Raw genomic sequence first — 26,624 nt, forward strand, 5'->3', positions numbered from 1 at the left:
ACAAATAGTTAATAATAGCTGCTACAAAGTTGAAAGTTGCTGTAGACATTACATAAATGTTAACCTAATGTTAAAAATTCCCAAAGTTATAGGTAATTTTAATACAGGAGATACACATATATTTGTTAGATAAATTGAAAAATTATATTTATATACATACATATAAGTCTTTCAATATTATAATTTTATTTCTTTCTTATGTGATACATTAATTACACCTACAATATCTTTTTTGCAAGTTTCTTATAAGTATGAGATTTGACGAAAAATATGATTTTTATTATTAGTTTCTAGTATTGTTGATCCTTGAAAGTTTTAGTGTACACTACGAGAATTCATTTTTATACGATAAATTACTAAAGTACATTTACTTTAGTTACTATTTGAATACCTCACAATGTGTAAAGTGCCATCTGAAATTTCTCTTTCATCCGATGCCGATTATATTATAAATCTTATTTTTGCACTATTAAAAAAAGGCAGGGTGATTGACAAAAAGGAATTACAGTGAAAAATCTTTAAAAGATTTACGTGTGGGGTATACATACATACCCCTTAAGATTTTAACCGGAGAAGAAGGAAAACGATACGAATAGTAATTTTGAGGAGTATGTTAGCGACGTGAACTGTACTATAAACCTATCACAAATTTTGAATATAAATAACATTTCACATTTCCAATAAATATGAATTGCAAAGTCTGGGGGAGTGAACATTCCACGTTATGTCAAATGAATCAGTTTACATTCGTGTAAGAGTTTCGACTGTTAACAATATTTATTTTAAATGAAAAACAAAAAGACATGTGTAAAAGTATTATCAGCATAGTACCCCGTCCAAAATAATGGCAATATCAATTTCGGTAATGCAGCGAGAGAAAGTTGTCATAAAACATTGTTGCAACTAATTTTTAATTATCTCTCTCATTACTTGAAAATTCCCAGTACTGTGCTCCATCTTTACTGTGAATGTTAAAAATCTTTTTTTCCCTCGTCAATTACATCTAATACATGTTCATATTGTTGCAAGACACACCTGAAATCATGCATGATACGTCCTCTTTAGAAATACGAATGTAGAGAAGTTATATGAAAAAGATGTTTAGCATAAATGAATATAAAAATATTGAAAAAAAAGAAAACCTATCATTTCAATAAATGTGTTTAAATAATTTATATCTATTTACTTTTCTAAGTCGCTATCTCCAATCCAGTATAACGCGTTCATGATTATAGAATGCTGATATTTTAAGTATCGCGAAATACATAATAAATTTACACTAATGTCGGTCTTTTCTTTTGGCTGGTTGATTATACTGATGTAACATTGCTCGATCTCGTTACTAAATATTTTCCACACCTAAAAATTTGTTATTAGTAGAAATGAATGGTTTCACATTTAACACAGTGCTACTATACCTGTATCCATTTGTTCCTTAATATTTTTTGTAAGCATTCACAACTTTTAAATTTTTGTAAAGCGTAAATCGCCTCGACACCTTCTTCTACGTTCTTTACACTTTCAAATATGTCATTAATTAATGTTACTGCCATGTTTTCCACTTGTAAAACCATGTATCTAAATTCTCTGATTTTTCGAAGCCAAGTAAATTTAGTAATATCGAATACAATGTCACGAGCCATTATAATTTGATTTAAACTTTTGTAAAACAAAGATTCAATTTCACGCCAATAAGCTTCGCATTCGATCCCCTTTGGGCCTCCAATTAATCGCATTTTATCACACCTAGCAAATAGCACAAGCGTAATTTATTTATTTAATAATTTCTTTTCTTTCTTTTGTATACCTTCCAAACACAATTAACGCCTTACAGATTTCAATTAAATCATAGCATCTTTGTTTAAAAGTATCAATTTTATTAAATACTTCTTGTCGATTTACATCCCAGTTTTTATTAAAATTAATATAAGGTGTAACATTTATCATGATCTGTAAAGAACGCATTAATGAATTAATAATAAGTTGCCATACACATGAGAAATGTATACGATAATCAGCGTACATTATCATAACTTGTTTCATAAATATTACAGCAGCGTATGGATTTCTCTAGCATTTGTATTCCCAATTCGGGATTATTTCCAAGGGCAACATCTAATTTAATGTACTCTTGACATCGATGCATTATCTGCGAGCTCAGTGCTTGGCATAATATTTCCATATTGTTTCTAAAAATTTTTAAAAAATAATTACTTTAGTTTCTCTTGTATACAAGTTTAAATCCTTACGTGGTAGAATAGAAGGGCGATTCTGTCCAAACAAATAATATTAAAAGCAACGCTTCTGTTAGAGAATTATCGGTGTCTTCTGGAAGATTCAGATTTTTACAGAAATTGAGTAAAATGTTTAAGTACAATAAATTAGACGATGACTCTTTTAATCCTGTATCGATGTGCGTTATTATTTCTTCTAATTTACTTGCACACGGGGAATGCAAATCCTTCAATATGTTTAAAATTAATTGAACCTCTGGATTAAGAAGTTGGCCACGCAAGTGATTTAAATTTGAATCTGTAAAAAAATACATTAAACATCTTCCTTTTGCCATTCGAATAAAAGAATGCTAAACAAATGTACGAAACTAACGTTTCGTATTCCAATAATTAACTTCATCTTGTATACTATCAATTTTCTTCCTTATTGATATTGTCGTTACTCTACGCATCTGTCTAATCCAAAACCATACCACTTTCTCTAATCTGCCTACTAACTTCCGTATTCCTTCCTCTTCCTCTGACAAGATCGTTGTTTGATTTTCTCCCAATAGAAAATAATTGTTCCTATTCGATACTTTTGAAAATGTTTGAAGCAGACGTTCCTTTGGTACGTATAATGTAGTACGATCCATTGGTTTATATATTTCTTCCGTTAAGCTTACAATAAACTCGTGTAGATTTAAGAAAACATCATTTCGTAAAACTGTTTGTTATGGAAAATTATAACGCAACGTTGATGATCGAATAGATTTTAAAGCGGAACGTGAGAAGAGTCAAGCGTTTATCGAATGAAATTATAAACTTAGGAGTAATTAGTAAGATAATATGTATTTTATTTGGATACATGATGCGTACTCGTCGCTGTGGAGGACAATTGGTGCATATAAATTTTCCATGAATTTCAAAACGTTACTTTTAACGTTGTCGTTAATACTGCCAAATGAAACGGTGTTTAAGAAGTTTTCTGGCGTATAAACTTGCCACGGTGATCTTAAGAAATATGTAAATCCTTTAAATGCACATGTTGGGATGGCTAATGTGGCGTTTAATTGATTTCCATCAAAAAATATAGTTAACACAGTGTATGATGGATTCTTAAAATATTCTTCAATTGTACGATCGCAATTTTCGTTCCAAATCATTTCGTGGTAAGAATGTATCGTTAAATTTTTCACATAGTTCACCTGCAAATATATTCAAACATAAATACTGAACCATTTTGCTAAAGAATGGCTATACTACTGTTTTCACATGAAGACCATGGAACCTATGCCATAGCCTCATTGTAATAAAATTTCTCTCGTCAAATAGGTATAAACAACATTAGATAATTGTTTCAAATAATTCCAGTAATTTGATAATTTAATCTAATTCTGTACATACAATCTAAACGTATATATCTCTGGGAAAAGAAGTTGTTACTATCACTTGCAACTCTTATTTTTATCTGACCGGAAAAGTTACACGTATTTCAGGCTTCTCTGTTTACTATACTATCAAGAAAGCATAAATATTTTGCAACGTTTTATCTTGGTACATTAGCTTGGTTTAATTCCTTCCGCGCTACTCATACAGAAGTTCTAACGTGAAGTATCACGCGATGCGCAAGAAAGACGTACATAGCTTTGATAATTAAAGTAGTATAGCAATTCTTAACCTATGTTCCTCGGAATATTACTGTTACCACGTTTATAAACTCGTTACAAGTGTTTTTACGTGATTACGAAAGCGGCGTATTAGTTAGGGAAAAAGCTAATTCAAATTTCGAATAAATGACCTGAGCAAGCGTTTCTCTATTATTGTTATTCTATTTTTTTTTTCGTTTTCTCCGTTATTGTTATTCGGTTTTCTTCGTTTATTCTGTTATTGTTATTCCGTTTCGTAGACCACAAATTTTTCTTCTAATCAAAAGTGGTTGTATGACTTAAAGAAGATTAAGGAACACGGTGGTAGGAGAGATAAGAATTTCAGCACAACAGGTCGTGTCGAATTACATATTAATACGAAACGGAAGCAAAACAATCTAGTGTATGTATTTTAATATTCTATAACGCATCGTTTTCTAATAGAAAATTTTTGATCATTGTCCGCGTCCTCTTACTAAGGTAATTAAATCTTCCTCGCTGAATATTGGTTTTTCCGGTTCTACAGGAAGTTCTTCTTCAACTTCAGGCGACTCTAAAATACAGTTAAATACCTTAAATTGCTGCAATTGTTTTAACTGCGGGAAATGGAATTGTATTTTAATGAGATATTAGATTATTTTACGTATTTTTTTAAAATCGCTTTAAAAATTAGGAATATTTAATAGCTTATTTAGAAGTGTAAATTTTTTACAATTTTGCAGTAATTTTGAGATTCGTTTTACCTTGGCGTCCAAAATCTTCTTCATCGGTATCCATATCTAAAAATTCTCGATGACTGTCTATCATTTTATCTGATTTCTTTAAGATTTCTGATCTTGATTCTTTCTTTCCGCTCATTATTTCTCTATCGTTTATAATATGTAACAATAAAATACAGAAGTCGGTATATCTTACCGCAACACTGTTTCTAGATTCATTTATGTTAAATCGATACCTTCTGCGTTGCTATACTGTAAGGCAGAAAAATATTGTTACCATTTTTTGATGAAGTTAGCTTAATCCTTAATATTTATAATTTCAGAAAGTTTGGAATATCAAGAGCAGAGGATAATAAAACAAACTTTAATAAAATGTCTCTAATTCTAAAAGAAAAAATATTTATTGGTTCATTTATTCACATTAATAAAGACGGAGACCTACAAATCGTCGATCGTGCTGCGATACACATAAAAGATGGAAAAGTACCCATTATGCGATCAAAATTTTTATTTTGAACTTCGGAAAAAATATATTTCAAACAATATAGTCTTTAATAGCCTTCAGACTAAAAAATATATATTTCTTATTTTTTAGATCTATCGGATCGTATCGAATCTTGAATTAATTGATACGAAGGGCAAAAATACGATTGTTCTGAGTAAAAATCAATTTTTAATACCAGGATTTATTGATTGTCATATTCATGCTGTTCAACTTCCTAACATAGGAATTGGCTATGATAAAAAGCTTTTAAATTGGTTGGAGACTTATACTTTTCCTTTGGAAATAAGATATGCAGATGAAAAATATGCCAAACAAGTGTTTAATATAGTTGTAGTGAGTTTGATGTGTTATATCAAGTTAAAATATGTTTCATTAAATTTATACTTTTTTCTAAACAAGATTATTTTTTAATTACAGAATCAGACTATTAAACAAGGCACAACAACAGCTTGTTATTTTGCATCCCTCTATTCAAAAGCATCTGTAATACTTGGAAAAGCAGCAATGGACATAGGTCAACGTGCTTTTATTGGAAAACTAAGCATGAATGAAAGACTTCCTAATGATTATTATGAAACTACTGAAAAATCAATAGAAAATTTAAACAAATTTATTGAAGAAATAACTAATTTAAATGTAAGACTTAAAATACTTATTTCCTACAAAACTTCTATTTCTACATAATTACATTCTAGAGTCCTCTCATAAAACCAATTATAACACCAAGATTTGCCTTAAGCTGTGATATGGAACTGATGAAAAAATTAGGAAAAATTGCAAAAGAGAGAAATCTTCACATACAGGTATTACATAAAATATCTCTGTTTAATTAATTCTATAAACAAAAGAATTTATGTATTAAGTATTTCATTTATATTTTTTACAATGTATATTTAAATATATATTGTATCTTTTAAAATATTTTAGACTCATATATCAGAAAATTTAGATGAAGTAAAAGAAGTAAGAAAAAAATTTCCTAATTGTTCATCATATGCAGCTGTATATAATGAAGCTGGACTTCTTACAAATAAGGTATGTTAAATATAAGCCTATATAGAACATACTACATAGCCCAATATTTTTTACTGCCTCTTAATTATCCTATTTAACTATATAAAAAAATGAAATCAGTTATTTACTTATATCAGACAGTACTAGCTCATGGAATATATCTCTCAGATGATGAGATTAAATTATTAGTAGACCATGGTAGTACAGTTGCACATTGTCCTTCATCAAATACATGTCTAAAAAGTGGTCTCTGTGATGTTCAAAGACTAAAACAGAAGGGAGTGAAGATTGGTCTTGGCACTGGTATAGATTATTTTTGATTTATTATTAATGATTTTACACTGATTAACTTGACATGAAAATGTCTTTCTTTTCTGTTTTTAGATGTATCGGGAGGACAAAGTTGTAGCATTTTAGATTCAATGAGACAAGCTTTACAAGTATCAACCCATTTATCCTTAACCAAGGAAAACTGTCAAGCTTTAAATTATAAAGATGTGTTTCATATGGCTACCATAGGAGGTGCAGCAGGTATGACTTATAAGATCAAGATATTATTATTCATTGTATAATTTTGAATTAATATAGTAATATTTCGTTAGCACTTGCAATAGACGATCAAGTAGGGAATTTCCAAGAAGGTAAGGAATTTGACGCTCTTGTCATAGATACAAGTGTTGGGATTTTGAATAATTTACGCGACAGCACATTAGAAGAACGACTTCAACAATTCATATATTCAGGTGATGATCGTAATATAGTCGAAGTATATGTACATGGATGTAAAGTTAAATGAAAATAATTTAAGTATATTATTCTTATAGTATGTATTATACTTACATCATATTTACTACCTGTTCTATTTTATGTAGAAAATTATTCTTCCAATTGTATGATAATACTGTTACATAGTTACTAGGATTGTCTAGTTTCAGTACCTACAAAAAAAGTTTATTTCTTAATAAAGTATTGCGCAAATAATTAATCTATGTAAATTAGTGAATTAAACACTATCTAGTACACAAAAATACCTTGTTGTTCTAGAAATGCTTTTATGCTTCTTGATGCTTGTTCAAAAGCTTTTTCAAATCCAATGCTATCGGCATCCTAGAATTAAAACCCAATTAGTATTTAAACAGTTTTACATTAATAAAGAAACTTAATGATACTAACGAATAATGGATCTCTTATATTTAGTTCACCATTTGGATCATATGTTCCAAGGAGTTCAATTTTAGCCTGACTATCTACTGGTTGCATCCGATATAAATCATAAACTATCCTATTGTCCATTCCAAATATCCAATTAAACTTATAGAAATCTTCTATTGTTATCTGGAAATATACAAACATATAATATATTAATTTGTTTATAAAAATATAACTATATTTATATAAGTATATATAACATAGCTTCTATTCAAGCCTTTACTCTTTACCTGTCTTGCCTTATGGGTATACTGTGTGATACCATTTCTTTTAAGCGTAGCTATAGCCCTAGGTTCTGGATCATTACCTACGTGATATCCTAAAAGTGCAGCACTGTCTACTTCCCAAAAGTCTGAGAGATCCAATTTTTTTAACTCGTCACAAAATATTGCCTCTGCTATTGGAGAACGACAGCTGTTCCCTAAAAATTAGAAAAATTACACAATGTATTCTTCATTATTCATATGTTCAAATTTCTATCATTGCAGTGTAAAGCAGCTAGTATTCATTGACATACCTAAACATACCATTAATACTTTTTTTGTTTGTGACATATGGCTATTTAATACTTTTACAAAATGATACACAACTAAACTTTGTTAATACTTTTGTTAAGGTTATGTGAAAAATCTTCTAAAACTATATATATATATATATATATGTATACTTTCTTACTATAGATAACTCTTGTTTATACATAAGTAGAAACTAGGATTCAATATATATGTTCCATGAAAGGAAGAAAAGTTTCAGAAGAAAAGACTGGTTTTGAATGATACATGATACAGTATATGTGTTCAACTGGTTTATTAATGTATAACAAAATATTCCTGCTAATTATAGATGATAATAGAAAAGAATTACATTAAAGAATATATATCTATAAATAAGTAATCATAACTCAATAATTTAATCTTAGGACAAATATTTATTATTCCCTACAGTGGTATTTAAATAACTGTAAGCGCTTCTAAGGTTTATTTTGATCACTATTTATTATCTGGAAATAAAATTTCTAGTTTTATACATTTATATAATTCATGGACTATTTCAATATTTAATAAAATCATTAATAGTACCTTTATGTTGTTCTAGAAAAGCACTTATACTTCGTACACATTGTTCATATGCTTTATGAAATCCAGCACTGTTGTTGTCCTGTACATAGGAAATAACATAAAGTAAACTACTGTCGAACGCGTATATAATTCCTTTTAAATCTTTAAAATATTTGGCAATAAAATAATTATGTATGTACATAGTAAGGGTCCCTTATTATAGTTTCTCCTTCTGGATCATATTTTCCCAAGAGCTCGATTTTAGCAGTACCGTTACTAGGTTTCATATTATGCAATTCTTGAATGTTATTATTATCCATACCAAATATCCAATCGAATCTAACAAAATCATCTGCTGTGATCTATAATAAAGTGTGTATGCATATAAGTATTTATATTCAACATTTCCTAAGCAATAATAAATTTACTTACTGGTCTTGCTTTGTGGGAGTAGTTCTTGATACCCTTCTCCTTTAACGTTGCTATAGCTCTGTGATCTGGGTTTTTACCGGTATGATAACCGATAAGAGCTGCGCTTTCCACTTCCCATGAGTCACTTAAGCCTAATTTATTTATTTGATCACTAAACACTGCCTCTGCTATAGGTGAACGACAAATATTTCCTGCAAAATAAAAGTCATGCTTTATAACTTTAAAAGTATGATATCACTTAAATTTGCTCTTTTACTTTAATATATTCTAACGTACCTAAACAAATCATAAGTACTCTCTTCTTCTGTGCCATAATTTGTTTATTCTGTACAACAAATAATTTTTAGAAAATCAATAGCAACATCCACACTGAATTTCACAGCTAACCTCAAAATAATTATATCCAATAATATAGTGTTAAATTATGAATGTCAAGTGTATTTTCAAACTTAATTGCACTGTCTACTATTTCTAATTATTTCTAAATTAGTTAGTATTTCGAATTATATTATTCCAATGAATTTTACTATTTACTTTATAAAATGTCTATTTTCTACACGTGGCGCCATCTCTGTGAAAAGTGCTCAAACTGTTCGCTCAGCGTTATCGACAGCGAAGTGAACTGCCGCGCTAGTGGCGCCATCTCTTGGAAGATTGCTGAAACTACTCGCTGTGTAGTTTCGTCATTTCGCCAACAGATGGCGCCACTAGCGCAGCAGTTCACTTCGCTGTCGATAACGCTGAGCGAACAGTTTGAGCACTTTTCGCAGAGATGGCGCCACGGTCAAAAATAAAATTTTTTAAAAATAATTATATTGTGTAGTTTACATAATTTTAACTATTAATCAATGTAAAAGCAATTGAGAATATTGAGAATTATTAAATAAAATATTAAAATGTTATGTATATGAGACAATTGACTGTATTGACAGCTGTAGGAATAATACTCATCCATTCATGTGTAGGGGAGATTTGCATTAAAATAAAAGAAAGATTTACTTTTATTCGAATGAAACAGACTCTATACATTTCTACGAACTACCTCTATCCAATTTCTGCTTAAAACTAACCGTAGTTTGGCGGTTATTTACCAAAAAATAACTTTGTGATTAGGTTATGTTAGGTCGTTTGTACTATGTTTTGATTTTCATTGGTCGCACATGTCGAGGAGGGTTTGAACGCGTTATCGAGTGATTCGCCAATCCGGTTGCAGCATTCGCAGTATCAAATTTTAAAATAAAATACCAACCGTTTGTCTTGAATTGGCGAGAGTTCCGTGAAAGAAAAGAACGTGCGTTGCTTTAATTTAGTGATTACAATTTTCATGTAGAGCATTAAAATAGTTATTAATCTATTCATTTCTAATTGATTACATCTTAGGTTTAAAGTAGAATTTACGTTTTTAAAAGTGACAGCAGGTTATGAAAGAATTAAAACCGTTCCCGGCGTTAAGAGGCAACGTTTGTTTACAGAAACATTCAGTAATAGATGAAAATTTGAATTTCTTCGTTCGTTGCCTCGCAAACGTTTGAATAACATTTACATTACCTGTGCTGAGGTATTTTATTTTTCATGTAACGATCAGTGCGATAAAACTGAAAGTTTTATTGAAGGTACGGCAGGATAATGTTGATATCAATTCTTCTGTATTATGAAGATTAATATAGAAAGTTTTACGTGTTGTTTTGTATTCTTTATAGATGGATAATACGTTAGAGTCTGTTGGACCTTTATATAATGAGAATCCACAAGATGAAATGTCGTATTTGTTCGGAAGAGATCCAAGTATATTAGCGTACGGACACAGGCCTTGTCCATTGAAGGATAACAAAAAGAATTTACTTCCTTTCTATGAAACTGAAGAATCCAGTGATGCACAGGAGACTACTTCGAATTCTGACTTACAAATTTTACCTACCGTTAAAGTGTATTTACGAATGAAACCATTTCCAAGAAAGATAAAATTATCATCAGAGCAACAAGATGCTTACAAGATTTTGAATTCGACTACTTTGTTTACGAGATTACCAACTTTAGACACTAATACTAGTTGTCTGAAGAGATCCAATAGTACGGATATCGTGTGCAGAAAGTTTACATTTACCAAAACTTTTGGTCCAGAGACTACTCAGTTAGAGCTATTTGAACAGTCTGTGAAGCAGCAAATGATAGACTTTCTAAGTGGGCAAAATTCTACAATTATGACTTATGGTAATGATGAATGCAATATGTATAAATTATTCGAAAAAAAGAAACTCTATTTCAAATGTTCTAAATTATATTTCAGGCACCACAAATTCAGGGAAATCTTATACTTTACAAGGAACCATCACGTCTCCTGGAATTATACCAAGATGTTTAGAATTTGTGTTCTCAAATATTACACCAAAACCTTCGCCATCATACAAGCCTATTAATCATTGTGATGTTATTACTTTGGATCCCCTTGATCGTGCCCAAGAACTAGAGATAAAAACCAAGTTACTGACTTTTGCATCTGTAGATAAATATCAATATATTAATGCCTACAAAGAGATGCAGAAATTACTTCAAGAGGAATCACCTATCAGGCCCAGCCAATGCATCGATGCGCATTACTCTGTTTGGGTTTCGTTTGCTGAAATCTATAATGAGATTGTGTACGATCTTTTGTCAAATGAATGCCAGAAAAAGAGAACAGCTTTAAAATTAGCTACAGATAGCCAGGGAAGGGCATTTATTAAAGGCTTGAAGACTATTTGCGTTAACTCTGGTTCAGAGGCTTATCAAGTGTTAATGGCTGGGCAATATAATTTGAAAGTGGCTGCAACTGCTCTGAATGCAAGAAGTTCTAGATCGCATTGTATATTCACTATAAAATTATTGAAGTATTATGTTGAAAATAATCCTAATTCTGTTGAAGTTAGCACGTACGTAGAACATTTTTTTCTTGTCTTTTTCAAGTATTTATTATTTGCTGCTTCGTATTATTTGTTTCTTTTGCGTTTTTCGGACAATAGGTTTGCGTTTTGTGACTTGGCTGGTTCAGAACGTTTAAAAAAGACATTAAATATTGGAGATAGATTAAAAGAAGCGCAAAATATTAATACAAGTCTATTGGTACTAGGAAGATGTTTGAAAACAATTCATGAAGGACAGTTGACAAAGCATAAAATGGAGCATATTGGTCCATTTAGAGAATCAAAATTAACAAGATTATTTCAAAAAGCATTATCTGGTAAAGAGCATATAGCTTTGATTGTAAATATCAATCCTATCCCAAATTTATACATAGAAACACAGAATGTGCTCAATTTCTCTGCAATAGCAAAGAAAATAGTTATAGAAAAGGAGAAAGTACAGAAGAAGAATAAATCAAGGTTCTCCCAAATTGTTACACAAAGCACAAAAACTGTAACTGATTGGGATGCTACAGAATTAGAAAGTTCAGGTATGGTGTATTAAGTATTATAAGTTCAGGTATTTTGAACGAAACTAGATTTATAATTTAATGAATGATCTTGAATCATCTTTATAGAATGGCACAGTGTAGACGTAATAGAGGAAAATGAGTATGATCAAGAAGATTATGATGAATTGGTAAATGAAAACGAGAGATTGAAGAAGGAAATTATCGCATTGAAAAATTCCGCATTGTCCCGCGATATTCAAATACGCGAAGAGATGGCTGAACAGTACAAAGTTATATTGAAAGACGTTGAAGCAGGATGGAAGTACGTAGCAATATTTTCATTCTTCAGTTGTGACATTTTTTTCACAAATATAACAAATACTTTTCATATAATATAACATAATGTTATATAATGTTTAGGGAACATATAAAGCTTGTAGAAGAGCAGCAAGAAGATATACTTCAGATGTCCATCAAACAAGTTGAAGATTTTTATAAGGAAAAATTAGATAAAATTAATAGCCGTAAACGAAGACGTTCATCCCATTCTTTGAATTATGAAGATGACAATTTTCAAAATATTCAAGAATTAGAAATAGAAAATTCACGTTTGACATCGAAAATTGTAGATCTAAAGAGCAGAGTGAAAGAACTTAGGGAAAGAAATCAACATCTGACAGTTGAAAAAAATAAAGCAACATTCGAACTTGGCTTGACAAAAGAGGAACTACAAGCCACGAAAACTTTATTAAGTGCAACTCGACAAGATAATTGTTCTGACAAGGACGCGAAGTATTACATGATAGAAATAGAATCTCAGTTGCATGCGAAACAGGAACAAGTCAAGGTATTTTAATAACTTATGAAATTTATAATGTATGTGTTATATTTTTTGTGCGTACATCGTATTTTATAACTATACTATTTTAGAAACTCAAAGAGTTTTTGAATGAAGCAAAAGAAGAATATATCGCAATCACTACAGAGATGGCAGAAAAAGAACACATAATTAAAAAAAAAGAAGAAAAACTAGTCGAGAAACAAGAAATGATAGAAGATTTAGAGGAAGAACTTGCAGATATTAATGTTTGTTTAATAGAAAAAACCAAAGCAGCTGATATGTTTGAAGAAAAATTAGATAATCAAACTAAAATCTTGATTGCTCACGAAAATAAAATCCAAGATATGCAAGCACAAATAAATACACTGGAAAGTGAAAAAGCATCGTTATTGCATGAACTTGAAGTAGTTAAAAATACAGTTGCCACTAGAAAGAATATAAAACAGGAATTAGAAGATACAAACGATGTATGTTTATCACACTTCTAAACAATTTAATTGATCGATTAAATTCTACTAATACTTCTAATTTTTAGGAACATAACTTTGTGACCAATGACGATATAGATATAATTATAAATGAAAAATTATCGCTTAATCACAAAGTAAAAATAATAACAGAATGCCTGACTACAAATGATATGGGCACACAGACAATTGATACTGAAGCGAATATAAAAGAAGAATTAAAAGAGAAAAATAATGTATGTTATTCTTTATATATATGAAGAATACTACACATACTTTGTTCAATATTATTAATATTATGTTCTTATTTTACAGGAATGTGGACACTTTTGTGAATCTTTGAAAGATCCTAACCTAGAAGTGACTGTAGAAGAATCATCCCCTGATGTTAATGTAGAAAGAGTAACAGAGGTCTCAACTGAGAACAAGGATACACAGACGGGTATGTAGATGTAATCTTCGGTTTTACATTCATGATTAATACTTACGATTAATTGCACAGAACATGAATTTGAAGCTGAAACAAAGGCAAAGATAATTGCAATAGAAGGTGAAAATTCAGCGTTAAAAGAGAAGTTAGGTCGAAGTACAGTGGAAATACAAAGTTTGAAAGATGAACTAGAATCCGCCAAAGTTACATTAAAAGATATATCTGAGCAAATATCTAATTTACAAACAAGAAATATGCAGCCTAATGCTGAAAATGATGAAGCTACCGAACAACAACCAGCGGTACAAACAGTAGAAATAGGTTGTCAAGCGCAGATTGATATGTCCGAAATATTTGAAGGACAATCCACGGAGACGTCTAAAAACGATGTGTTCGATAAAAGTAGTCAGACAATTGAAACTTTAACGAAAGAAGAGACAAATCAAACGAGTTTCATCGAAGAAACTGATGGTCATGACATCGTTTTGGATGAATTAGCAGAGCTGACCGTAAAATACGATGATATTAAGACAAAATATAATAATATTCGGGCAAAATATGACGATATCAAGACCAAGTATCACAATCAGACAAGTTCTCTTGAAAAATCTGACGGCGAGGAAAGCTTCTTAGATGAACTAGCAGAATTGACTGTAAAATACGATGATGTTAAAGCAAAATATGATGATATTCGAGTGAAATACAATGATATTCAGGCAAAATATGATGATATCAAGACAAAATACGATGATATTAACGCACACTATGATGATATTAAGATAAAATACGAAGAAAAATGTTCTGTAAGTATTGATGTACCGGGCAATTAATTATTTACTTTTACGTTCACATAATTTATTATCATTAATGTTAAATGCTCATTGCAAGTAGGTACATTGTATTTTTTAACGATAATTTTGCATAGGAATTTCGCATGTATAATCTTAAAGTAAAGAGTGCTCTTTCTTTTATCTTTACAGAAATTAAATACATTGCAAGCAGAGTTTGACGCTAACCTTTCGAAGGTATGTATATACAGTGATATAATCATTTTTTATACTAATGTAATTTTGCTTGCTATATATTATAGTGCGAAGTTGAACACAAGGAAACAATATGTAACTTACGAAAGGAATTGTCGTCCGCGATAGAAAAGTGTAATATCAAATCGCAGGTAATTAAAAATTCGCAGGATATAACATGTTTCTTTTTCAAGGATGAAATTTTATAATTTTGTTCCTTCTTAGTGTTTGGATGTTCATGTTGCTAAAGTCCAGGAATTGGAACATAATCTTGACAGTGTTAAAGGGCTCGAAACAATTATTAATGAGCTAAATAAAAAATTAGAAACGTGCCAAGCTGAGAAAGATAAATTACAGCAATTGTTCAACGAGAATTGTGATAAAATTCTAGAATTGGAAGATCGTTTAGAACTCGCAGCGGAAACGGAGCGAGAAAAAGATGCCGAAATAAATTCTATTCAGAAAGGTAAGTATAATATTTAGTATATAGTTTTATATAATAAAATATCAATATAACCAATATACCTTTTTTTGTCATAGAAATGAAGCATATGATACAAATGAACAAAAATAATGAACAGAGTGATATATTGATGGAAACGGAAATGAAGAACACAATTAGAGACCTAACTTCGACGAAACAAATGCTTTCACAAAAGCAAGAATATATCCAAGAGTTAGAAATGCGGATCAAACACCACGAGCAAAATACCAAAATTTTAGATCTTCTTCAACAAAGTGCTCACGAGAGGCAAGCTGAGAACGAGAGGTTACGGATTATGAATGAAGAATTGAAGAACAGTCTGATTGAGAAAGAACGAGAAATGGAGTCGTTTATGAAAAACAGGGACAATATGGTAACAAAATATGAAAGCTTGGTAAAAGCTCAGCAAGAAGAGTTAGAGAAACATAAGCAGGAGGTACCTTTATTATATTGTATAATACGATACGTAATTAATGTACGTTGTAATAGCCATTCCCTTTATAGTTGATCAAACATCATTCGAAGGAAATAAACCATTGCGAAAACACGTCCGAAGATGAGGTGGTACCTAAAAGCCGTCGAGGAAGACGACAAGTAAAGAAGTCACCTAAACATGATGACGTATCAATAATCGAACTTTCTGGCTCCGAATCGAAGTACGCTGCGAAGTAAAATATGAACGTGTATTATATTTAACTAGGTAGGAATTTTATATCCAAATGTGTTATATGTACTTTTATATTTTAGACGAACTGGAAAACGCACTTACTTAGCGCCTCCAGAACTAAGTTCAACTAAGAAGAAAAACACTCGCACAAAGAAGAAGTTGTATACAACGGAGGATGATTCTTTTCAAGATATTGAGTCGCTTGAGGTAAGCTTTTCCTCAATTGTTCTTTAATTGCACGACTTTCTCTATGTATCGTTTATCATTATTTTTATCTGTTTAGATTGCAACAAATGTCACTCCTGCGACGCAAGCACGCTCTTTAAGAAGTAGGCGAAAGTAATGATTTGTAAATAGAACGTACACCATGCTAAGGATAAATCGTGGAGAGAGATATTGATTTGAGCAGAAACAAAGTATAATTACAGTGCCTATGATGAATAATGTTATAAATAACGTCACGTAGCGAGACGTGATATTTTTCTGTGATATTTCTCATCGAACTTTATTTTTTTATGTTGTAGGGTATATCGTAAGAACAGTGAAACAGTATTTGTATATCTGCTAATTGTACTTTGTATTAAAAAAAGAAGTAATGTATTTTTTAAACATTATACTTTTTCAGTTTCCTCGAAACGTTTTATTCAAATATACGAAGAGTTTTGATACCGAGAGGAACAGATTGATGAATAAAAGCTTATCGATTTTACTTCTTATATTTTGTTTTTTTTTCAATTTATTTTCCACGAGGTACACGACCTTTATCGTTACATTCCGCACTTATATTAATTATTCTTTTAATAGTTCCGTAATTAATGCTTGTCCGCCTTATGCTCTCATTAATATTCATAATATATTATCATACTTTCAATGGAGTCAACAACATATATATATATTTTTTATTTATTTATTTTCATATGTATATTATGTATATCATTTTATATATATACGTATCGGGTGTATGTTCATCCTTATGAGTGAATGCACTGTACTGTAGGATAGCTTTTAATTACACAATTCACAGAGTCACTTTAAAGTAGGGGAACTGCCGAAGTACACCATGATGATTGATTTTTATTTTCTTCGTATTCTATTTCTTATTCTTTTTTTATTTTTCTTGCTCTTTGTTATTTTTGGCCATTGAAGGGAAAGACGTTCGTTTATCGACATATACACACTATTATATATATATATATACTATTATATGTATATATATATTACTTTCCTGATCCACCGTTTCTGGCCACCCAAGATATGAAGGACTCGTCGCGAAAATGTATTTCCTCGCGTCTCAGCCGGGGCAAAGAGGACACATAAAACGCGGACTATTTCTAACACTTGTAACCGTGTCGCGGGTATACAAGAAATATAACACGAGGGAGGATCGCTCCTTGAACGGAATCATAGAATACAATGTAATATACACAACAGGTTGTCAAACGAAAGATTCGCTCGACGTCGCGGCGAAATTTTTGCGCATCCCCTTTTCCATTACGTTCGTATCCGCGTGACGGCGTAAGAAAGTCACGCGTGATTCGGTCTCTCGTTAACATTCCGATAAACTTAGGCCTGAATAATTACGACACCTTAACATTAATATATATATATATGTATTTCGTACAATATACGTATTATATATCGACCTAACGACTAGCGCGAATGAAAAACTTCACAGCGAGCTGGGTGAAACACGCGCACGCGGTGAACCAGCGTTGAGCTCAGAATTAATTCTTCCCTTCTTCCTCTTAAACGACTGGACTTCAACGTTTTTTAAATACATACATACGTTTTTTAAATTTATTCTCACGCACACCGAATTAATCGGTCGACGCACGAACAATCAAGAGGATGATATAGAAAATCTCCGGAAAGAATTGACGAAACATCTGGACTCAACACGGCGCGGCACGCAAAACGAACGTCTCGACCGGAAGTGCAACATTTATCTCTCTTGGCCATCCCCTCTTTCCCTCGATCGTTCGCATAATTGACATTCATGCTTTCTTTTCCCAGTCTTCGGACTATCTTTTGCATCGGCACCACAGGACAATCGTTCACCCTTCCCCTTGTGTATCGCATTCATTATCTGCAGCTCAATGTAACAATCAGACATTCTATTATTTCCTCATCGATCACAAAGCGTTCACGCGAGAGAAGAGGTATGCTTTAACGACGATAAAACGTCGCGTCTGTGAAACTCTACCACTTTATCCATCGTGACATTTTTCAGTCTGATTTACATACGCAAATTGTTGTCTCGCCTCGGTTCTTTCTTCTTTTTTTGTCGGCGAGGTCGTGGAAATAATTGGACGGCATGTCGCAGAAAATCATGTCGGGAGATTGTTGTTTCCTACTCGTGTCTCATCTCAACTAGTTCTACTGATAATTTTCACCTCCCTGTTACGTGGACGCTGCGAACCGATGTTAAATTTCACAAACACCTAACAAATACCTGGACGAGTTCTCAACACAAAAAACAATATATTTTTTGCGACGCAACATCAACAAAAGCGTCTAGTAATAATAATAATAATTAGATTAAGAGCGATAACAATAGAAACATCAAACTGCATGGATCTTTGCTAAACCTTCCCTCTCTGTTCACTATCGCTCGTCGAGTCGAGTTCATCTTTGGCATGCAACATCCACGATCAACGAGTAACGATAAAGGATAACGGAGAAACGCGACCGTCATCCGTGTAATTTCTTTCTTTTTTGGGGGAAAAAAAGTATAGCCGACAGTGCTCGACGATCCTCGTTCGAAACGGTGTCCTTCGGCACACGGCAGTGTAATGTGTTACTTTGGATAGTCCTCGATCCTTCGAACCCGATGAAGAAGCGTTCAATTTTGTGCCTTTTCTTTCCTTTTTTTAATTATTATTTCTTTTTGCGATATATATTCCATAGCACAGTGCATTTCGGATAACATTAAGTAACACGCTCGATGCTGGAAGCAGTATGCTTTTATTTACTCATTTACTTATTCTTTTTTTTCTTGTTAAATATATTCAAACACGATCGATGTTACAAACGAGAAATGCTTGAAATTATTTTTTTTTGTATTTTTTTTCATTAATCTTATATATTCGCCCGTGTAATCGAAGGCGAGATGTCTAACAATTGACATAAATGTGGCGTTAAGGTATTTCTCTCGTGTGCACACCCGTCCACCGTTCAGAAGATCCATGGATCATCGATGGATGGAATATCAACGGAGGCTTTAGAAGCGTGATCGAACGATCGGCAAAATAATTATTATACAGTCTCTCTGTACAACCTATCTTCCCACGTCTCTTCTTTTTTCCCCTTTCAGTCCCAATTTTCACTTTCTCGTCTTCATCGTGCTCGAGGATCGCAAACGTACATTCCGTCGAAGAAAACGCCCCATGAGAAGAGGAAACAAGGAACGACCTCGTTTCGTCTTCTGTATTTTTCGAACATCCTCTTTCCTTCCATCATCTCCCCCTGCCTCTCGATTATAGATCATGCAAACATTGTAACGAAAAACGAACAGAAAAGAAAGGAAAACCTCGAGCATAGAAAGACAAACTACAGCAACCGTTCGAGGAGAATTGTGAGAAAATTTCACAATTGAAAGATCGTTCAGAACTCACAGAAGAGAATAGATTTTATTTCTCCACCTTCTCTTCTGCGAATTTTAAACGATCTCTCGATCCTAAAACTTGTCCACACTTCTCGTCGAACAATTGCTGTAATTTATCTCCTTCAATTTCAACGATCGTCTCAACGATCGCGAGAGAGGGCCAGAGAGAAAGAGATGAAGGGAAACAAAAAGGCAAGAACCCCTCCGGTTCAAGAATCTCCACCCTCTCCCTGTCCCTCCCTCTGAAACAAGTGGAGGAAGCTCGATGGAAGAAAGATACAACAACCCATCGTCCAACGATCTCTCACACCGTTCACCTTCTCTTCCCTTATTTCCACGCAGGATCTCAATTGAAACGCGACGGGATCGTCTCTCTATCCCGTTCACAAAAAGGGATCTCACGCCCCTCGTATTCACTTGAGGTCCTCGACGTCATCGTTGGCCAGCAGCTCGTCGATCTGCTTTTCCCAATCGTCCTTATCCAACGCGTCGGCACCTCTGACCGGCACCGCGACGCTGTTCCTCTCCTCGCTCCCTGTCACTACCTCGTAATCCTTCAGCTCAGCCTCCAATTCGCGTTCCCAATCTTCTTCTGCGGAGATTCACAAGCAGCGTTGTAGCTAGTTTCAAGCGGGGCCACGCGGCCACTCGGTTGTACGACGCGTGTCAATGTACCCTGTGTGTTTGCGTGCCGTTTTTCCTATCCCACCTCTCTCTGTTATTTGCAACATTTCTCTCTCTCTGTGTGTGTGTGTGTGTGTGTGTGTGTGTGTGTGTGTGTGTGTGTGTGCATGTGTCTGCGCACGAGTGTACGTGTGTATGTATGACGTACGATCTCGAATCTCGAAGCGTGGGCGTGTTCCATGTGTGTTTAAGTTCGCGATTTTCCACGTACAATCGAGAGCGCGAGTCGTTCTCTCGGAAGCGTGTGCTCGCCGTCCTCGTCCCTGTTTCTTCGCATCCGTCTCGCGACACGCGGTTCCCTCTCTGTGCTTCGCCCGTGTGCCAGTATCAGAATTAAATCGTGTCTCTGTGTTAGTGTTAGTCAACGGTGGGAAGACGAGGTGGTGGGAAATGGGATGGGTGGCGGATGGTGGCAAAAACTCAAACCACGCAACAACTGGGAACCGAGGAAAGGGGGTGAACGCGAAACGAAACCGGGGTGCAGACGGGTTTCCGGCCTGTCTACGCTACGCTTTTTCCCTTTTCTACGTCTACAGAGAACGCGCGGACTGTTTTAATATCCCTCGCAATATTTGATGGACCCGCGAGCATCCCAATCTGCGCCGCATCAAGATCAATCCGTCGCGATTAATTCCTGTATCTCGCGAATTGTTTCACACGATTACCGTGCGTGGAAGAACCTCCGCTTAAGTCAAGATCGATCGAATCGCACGAAAATTCTATCCTCTTAACGTGATTCAGCTAATTACGTCTCGATTCGAGGAGGTCGATCAGGGATTATGTTAACGACGTTCACGAATTTCCTAAATAGCTCGAATATTAGCTGAAACCTAGAGTCGAGGCTAACGAATCATTCGCCTGTCCGAAAGTTTCGCTTTACGTACTGCACCGTGTATTAATTGTCACTGTTAACCGTTCGGAGAATTTATAAAGCTTCCTGGCAAATGGAATAAATTATTTTCGCGCGTTGTTGAAATACGTCCTCGGAAAATCGAGCGAATCGAATCTCTCACCAGCACCCAGATACTCGTCCTATGTCTCTTTCTCTCATCGTACCCTCTCCCTGTACCAACCCCAGTGTGTGTATATCGATTCGTCTTTACATGCGCTCTTCATGTCGAGTCTAGTCGACGTTCGATAGCCCCGCGAGCGGCGGAGTATCGAGGCCTCGCGTTCGTTTTCACAGTCGCTTCTACTATTTTTTTTACTTTCTCTTTGTCGATTTGTTTCTACTAAGTCTTGTTCTATTTTATTTTACGTTTCAGCCTTCCACTGCGCTGTGTCGTTTCATTTATTCGAAATCAAGTGCACCGGTGCACGTTGCTGATTTTCTCGCGTGCTCGTTTACGCCGCTTAAGCGTCCGTCCGCGTGTAAATTGAATTAGTCTCGCGTTGCTCAATTTCCCTAATCGTTACTTCATCGATCACCCTTGCAATTTGCTACTTTTTTCGTATCTTTTTTGTCTCATTTTCTGATTTTCATAGATAAGTTTCTTTTAAGTATTTCTCATTGATCTATTTTTATCTCACGCAACGATTTTTCAAAGTTCGTTCAACTGGACGGACGCGTAGGAGAAAGGAAAAGTTAGACGAAATTAGTGGCCGTAAAAGAAGCTACATACAACGGAGGATGATTGAATTTCAAGACACTGAGCAAGTTCGCTCTTTAAGAAGTGGGTGAAAGTAATGTGCTGTAAAAAGAATGGTACCAGGCTAAGAATAAATCGTGAAGAGAGATATCGATTTGATTTTGTTTTGAAACGGACCACAGACCCGGATAACACGTCTGTTTTTCTACTACGGCTATTTGTTTTCCCCGATCGGAAAATCACTCTAATCGCGCGCTAATTTACGAAAGAACGTTGGCTTTCCCCAGGAGTAACAATTTCGCGTCGTCCTTCCTCTCTCTTCATGGTATTTTCTGTTCCTTTACTTTTTGCGCATTCTTTTTTTTTTATTTATTTCATCTAACTCCTTCTTCTGTTGTTACCTGTTTAATGTTTCTTAATGTTTTACAACACGGAGAGAATCGACAAGAGATAATATTTATTGATTAAGAACGAAGACAGACAGACGACAGACAAACGGACAGACATACAGATATTTAGTCGAGTTTTATCTTTGCTTGTGATTTTACACGATTTATTTTTTTCTATTTTTTTTTTTCATATTCTCCTTTTTTACCAAAGATTCTGTTTTTTTTTTGTTTACCCTCTCCACTTCGTTCTTTCCACGAAAGATAAGCGTCCTATCACTCTTTCTCTAGCTCGCTCATCCACACACTCTTGCACTCTCATTCACCCTTTCTTTCTCTCCCGCTCTCCCTTCAGCATGCGTGTCATTATTCGCGTATCACTACTCGCTATAATCGGTTTACGTGTAGCTTTTTTGTTCATGTTTCAAATCCGACGTATCTCCTAAACCACGTACTATTTTATATTCGCCTGTTCTCCACCCCCACCCTCTACTTCTTTCTTTGATCCTCTCTATTTGTTTCTTTCGCTGCATGTTCTTCTTTTTTCTCCCCAAAATGCATTTGTTACCTGCCAACGGTAATAGCAACAACGAAAGAAGGAAAGGACAACGCGTGGCCGTTTCGTCTCGCGAGTTCGTAGTCGCAGTCACGAGTACACCTAACATCGAGTACACTTAACGACGACGAAGTCGGTGAGGAGAAACGAAAACGCGGGCCACCCCCCAAAATAGTCGAACGGTTTGGTACGCGCGCGTGGCACGAGGTCGCGTCGACGGTTGTTGGGGCTTGAAAGAAAGGTGAAAAATTATGGTAAACGACGGGAAACGATCGTGAACGAAAAACGAAAGTTACGGGACAAGCGAAAGGGGTGGGTCAGCGAAACCGCGTGGATCGTTCGTCCCGTGAGAGCGTCCGACGGTGTCGCGCGCGGTCGTTACGGTATTTTTATTACACTGGGACAGAAAAGTGGCAAAAGAACGAGCGGAAGAAAAGAGAACAGAGAAACGAAAACCAGAAACAAGAGGGGGAGGGTTTCGAGGAGATCGTGGACGAGAACCGAAAAGCTCAACGTCGGTCTTCGAGACGGGGAAAGAAGCTTGTCGTATTTATTTCTGAGGGGTGTGCTTTGGATAATGCTTTTTTTTTATCGGGGGGAATTCTCCTCTTCTTAGGCTGTTGACAGAATAGAATGGAAAAGCGGTCGTTTAGTCACATCAGGCATCGTAAAAGTCAGACTAGCAGGGTTCAAACAAGGAACGACAAGCAATACAAACTTTCTCTCCCTTTCTAGCTCTCCCTCGCTTTCTCTCTCTCCCTTTCTTTCGAGAATACAAGTACAACAAAACTAGGAGAGGCTACATACTAATCTAATACGAGCAATTCCTTACTAGAGTTACAAGCACACTCAGAGGAGTAGTTGGAAAAGCTGCTCTCGCACGATACAAGAAAAACGAGCACACAGACTACAAACGTGACGTAACGTGGTTAGCTAAACGCTGGTGAAAAAGGTTGGTGGAACATCGACAGATCGACTCTTCAATTTTTGACGTTCATTCACGGGTATACTCACGAGGGATGTGTTTCTTTGGACACCTTGTGTTTTGAGCATGGATGACGCGCGATCAAAGAGGAACGTCTCTTTTTAATTTCCCATTTCAATTTGCATCGGCGATAACTCGTATTCCGTCTGATCATAGATTCGATGTAAAGGGCTCGTTCGTTTTCGGTATAATCGCGATACGAATTTCGCAATTTTACAGCGCATCGACGAAATGAATATTCATCGAGGCACCGGCGCGGCGAACGAACGAATAAAAACTAAAAGAGCCCGTTCCTCTTCTAACCGTATATGTATATTTGTTGCACGAAAATTTCGTTGGTGGTCGTAACGGAGAAACACGCGCGTACATCTCGTCAAACATTCTATATTCCCATGGCTAATCGACTGTGTCACGTGTACAGAACAATTTCGAGTGAACGTGCACCGCGCGGGTTCTTTCCAAGGGTGGTTCGATCGAGGACGTTGCACGAACCAAGAAGCACCGTAACCTCGTGGCAAATGATTCACTCTTTACCTTATCACATTCGATAAAAAGTTTCATTTGTATATTGTAAAAAAAAAAATGCTAACTAATTCCCTTTTCCTTTTCAGTCGCAAATTATGCCACGATTGATCAAAGTCGTGTTTCGTGTTCTGTACCGTAGCCAATTGGCGAAAGGCAAGGTTAAACGACGACCAACGATCAACTAACCTTTAGGTGGTTGCATTCCCAGCTTTTTCATGCCTTCTCGGACCTCTTCGAGGTCCGTGTCCGAGACCCTCATGCTATCGGACACGAATTCGTGGCCCGGCGAATCGGCCAACGCGCTGTTACTTCCGGTCGTCACGGTTCCGCTGCTTTCTTGTCCGGTGGTCACTTGAACTGTTCGCAAGACAACACTCACGGCTAAACTAGAAGGGATGGGTTCTGCCTAATGCTAAAAGCTTCTAAATTTGCTATGCTCGTATGTGGCCGGTTCCTTTCTTCTCTCTGTTAGTTGAATTTCACGGCTACTTGGTGCAGTGCGCGTGATTTCAGCTTCACTGTACCGAAATTCGCTGCATTTCGTTACGTTTTCGATAGTTTAACATTGTAATAAAATTTTTTATTCAAAAAGGAAATCAGCAAAGAATTAATTAAATAAATTGTCTAATAAAAATATCTGAAATCTACTTTGGAAAAAAGAAAGCAAACAATTTATCCGCTAATAAAGTTTAACTTGGACCGTAATGGAATAAAAAGACGGACTTTACAAACAAAGAATCTGCACGAATGCCAAACTCGATCTCCTCAGAACTTTCGAATTCGAAATGGTCGAATTTCAAGTCCAACTTAACCAGACAGCAGGGCATTAACATCCTGCTCTCAGTCGCTCGACTTCCGAACGAGCGGAAGTCGTCGTTCGAAATGCAGCGAGCAGTGGCTGAGATCGAATTCTCATTTAATAAAAGAGAGGGAGAGAGACAGACAGAGAGAGAGAGAGAGAGAGAGAGAGAGAGAGAGAGAAAGAGCAGGAAACTGGGCCGGAGACGGTCGACGGAACGCAGAAGGGTGAACAGCCCCTAGAAGATCGCCTCGAATTCTCATTCGCCAACGATCATTCTCAGGATCAGACAGTATTTCAGAAACTATTCAGCATCCGAGCTGGAAGAGGTGCTCGTATTTCGTTCTATCCCGTTCGTTCATCTCATTTCCATTGTTTATCTCGATTCCACCTTCCGATTCCGTCATTTCCACTCCGAGCAATGCCTTTTTCCAGCGTGCCGACCGAGTCCTCGATTCGCCACCGAACGAAGCGCGTATTTCACATTTCATCGAGCATTATCGTTTCATCGCGAATTAACGCGGCATTCATAATTCTGACGCGAGGCGAGCATAACGATATAAATTTTCAGCGACCACGGTTTAATAAAACCTGTCGCGACGTCTATGAAATAAAACCGCGTAAATAATCTATGAAATTTGATGGTACTTTAGAACCGGTATCAGCTGGATAAAACGATATCGACGTCTCGTGCAAATGTTCCACGATAAAAATTTGTATACGAGAATCGAACGATCGGCTAGAGGATGCGCCAGCACGTTGCTCGCGGCTCGTCGGCGAACAGATAAATCTACACGACGCATAAAACTAGGAGATGTGCCATGCAGTGGGATTCTCATCTCCGAAGACGTCGAACCAGCCGTAGATCGACCGTGAACCACTGTGCGCGCGACGCCCTGGTAAGCGTTTCACCCGACACCGATAATTTTCCAGCGCGATGTTTCATCGCGGAGGGGTGTCGTTTATAAGGCGTCGTGCACCACTATGGCGACAATCAGGCGAGGATTCGCTCGTCTCGGAGATTCGGAAATTACCGTGCCACTTTTCGAGCTAGGGGAACGACGAATCAAGCGACTCGAAGTTGCGATGCAAACTAAGAGGCAAGGAACGTACATACAACAGGGAAATAAATGGAAAAGTTGAAAGTTATGTGTGTACGTTCCGCAAACGGCTCGACGATCGACCCTTTCCGATGGAATAACGTCGATGGCTGAATATCGAATTGCAATGGTCCTTTGTGTCGGTTTTCTTTTCGTTTTTGCCCCATCTCTTTTTCGTCGCTTTAACGCGCGAAATTTTTATACCGAATGAAGCTGTTCGACCGTTGAAAAGCACGGTGCTGTTCTCTGAAGGCATTCGATTCTACTTTCTGTTCCTTTTCGCGTATCAATTACG

The 26,624-nt window shown here is 35.4% G+C and overlaps 6 protein-coding genes across 8 annotated transcripts in view; 2 read left to right on the forward strand and 4 right to left on the reverse strand.

Annotated features, from left to right (window-relative positions):
• Positions 1 to 922: 922 nt before the first annotated feature.
• Positions 923 to 5,026, reverse strand: LOC143428883 (uncharacterized). 2 transcript variants are annotated; one of them, XM_076904139.1, is made up of 10 exons: positions 4,606 to 5,020; positions 4,339 to 4,415; positions 3,082 to 3,421; positions 2,608 to 2,940; positions 2,250 to 2,532; positions 2,024 to 2,189; positions 1,808 to 1,950; positions 1,419 to 1,746; positions 1,187 to 1,359; positions 923 to 1,035 (listed from the first exon to the last, which is right to left on the reverse strand). In XM_076904139.1, the coding sequence occupies exons 1-10, from the start codon at positions 4,718 to 4,720 to the stop codon at positions 972 to 974; spliced, it is 2,022 nt and encodes a 673-aa protein (XP_076760254.1). In that variant the 5' UTR covers positions 4,721 to 5,020; the 3' UTR covers positions 923 to 971. The 2 variants fall into 2 exon arrangements, with proteins under 2 accessions (XP_076760254.1, XP_076760256.1); XM_076904141.1 differs by lacking the exon at positions 4,339 to 4,415 and having other exon boundaries at positions 4,606 to 5,026.
• Dhpd (guanine deaminase) lies at positions 4,947 to 6,896 on the forward strand. Its single transcript, XM_076904142.1, has 8 exons — positions 4,947 to 5,064; positions 5,177 to 5,419; positions 5,504 to 5,722; positions 5,782 to 5,889; positions 6,014 to 6,121; positions 6,238 to 6,403; positions 6,485 to 6,631; positions 6,703 to 6,896. The coding sequence occupies exons 1-8, from the start codon at positions 4,954 to 4,956 to the stop codon at positions 6,894 to 6,896; spliced, it is 1,296 nt and encodes a 431-aa protein (XP_076760257.1). The 5' UTR covers positions 4,947 to 4,953.
• A 37-nt stretch (positions 6,897 to 6,933) lies between these two features.
• LOC143428885 (low molecular weight phosphotyrosine protein phosphatase) lies at positions 6,934 to 7,930 on the reverse strand. Its single transcript, XM_076904143.1, has 5 exons — positions 7,827 to 7,930; positions 7,540 to 7,730; positions 7,274 to 7,435; positions 7,132 to 7,207; positions 6,934 to 7,038 (listed from the first exon to the last, which is right to left on the reverse strand). Exons 1-5 carry the CDS (start codon positions 7,861 to 7,863, stop codon positions 7,016 to 7,018), a joined length of 489 nt encoding a protein of 162 aa, XP_076760258.1. The 5' UTR covers positions 7,864 to 7,930; the 3' UTR covers positions 6,934 to 7,015.
• Positions 7,931 to 8,115: 185 nt separating this feature from the next.
• LOC143428824 (low molecular weight phosphotyrosine protein phosphatase) lies at positions 8,116 to 9,249 on the reverse strand. The gene is made up of 5 exons (XM_076903969.1): positions 9,076 to 9,249; positions 8,800 to 8,990; positions 8,568 to 8,729; positions 8,389 to 8,467; positions 8,116 to 8,309 (listed from the first exon to the last, which is right to left on the reverse strand). Exons 1-5 carry the CDS (start codon positions 9,110 to 9,112, stop codon positions 8,299 to 8,301), a joined length of 480 nt encoding a protein of 159 aa, XP_076760084.1. The 5' UTR covers positions 9,113 to 9,249; the 3' UTR covers positions 8,116 to 8,298.
• Positions 9,250 to 10,253: 1,004 nt separating this feature from the next.
• Positions 10,254 to 16,508, forward strand: LOC143429158 (uncharacterized). The gene is made up of 16 exons (XM_076904621.1): positions 10,254 to 10,412; positions 10,500 to 11,010; positions 11,087 to 11,708; positions 11,799 to 12,229; positions 12,317 to 12,512; positions 12,611 to 13,037; positions 13,121 to 13,450; positions 13,814 to 13,940; positions 14,001 to 14,731; positions 14,909 to 14,953; positions 15,019 to 15,102; positions 15,176 to 15,416; positions 15,491 to 15,870; positions 15,939 to 16,090; positions 16,182 to 16,313; positions 16,393 to 16,508. The coding sequence occupies exons 2-16, from the start codon at positions 10,500 to 10,502 to the stop codon at positions 16,442 to 16,444; spliced, it is 4,461 nt and encodes a 1,486-aa protein (XP_076760736.1). The 5' UTR covers positions 10,254 to 10,412; the 3' UTR covers positions 16,445 to 16,508.
• Positions 16,509 to 17,640: 1,132 nt separating this feature from the next.
• The window catches only part of Sap47 (Synapse-associated protein 47kD), a 54,710-nt gene continuing 45,726 nt past the window's right edge, over positions 17,641 to 26,624 (reverse strand). The window contains exons 8-9 of one of the 2 annotated variants that reach the window (XM_076904615.1): positions 24,617 to 24,787; positions 17,641 to 20,297 (exon numbers count right to left, since the gene is read on the reverse strand). In XM_076904615.1, coding sequence (XP_076760730.1) covers positions 20,119 to 20,297; positions 24,617 to 24,787 — 350 coding nt within the window. In that variant the 3' untranslated portion in view covers positions 17,641 to 20,118. Of the gene's footprint in view, positions 20,298 to 23,226; positions 23,538 to 24,616; positions 24,788 to 26,624 lie in introns of those variants that run through there. The other variant, XM_076904616.1, reaches the window with a different exon arrangement.

The sequence above is a fragment of the Xylocopa sonorina genome, chromosome 11, assembly GCF_050948175.1.
Source record: "Xylocopa sonorina isolate GNS202 chromosome 11, iyXylSono1_principal, whole genome shotgun sequence".
Lineage (NCBI taxonomy): Eukaryota > Metazoa > Arthropoda > Insecta > Hymenoptera > Apidae > Xylocopa > Xylocopa sonorina.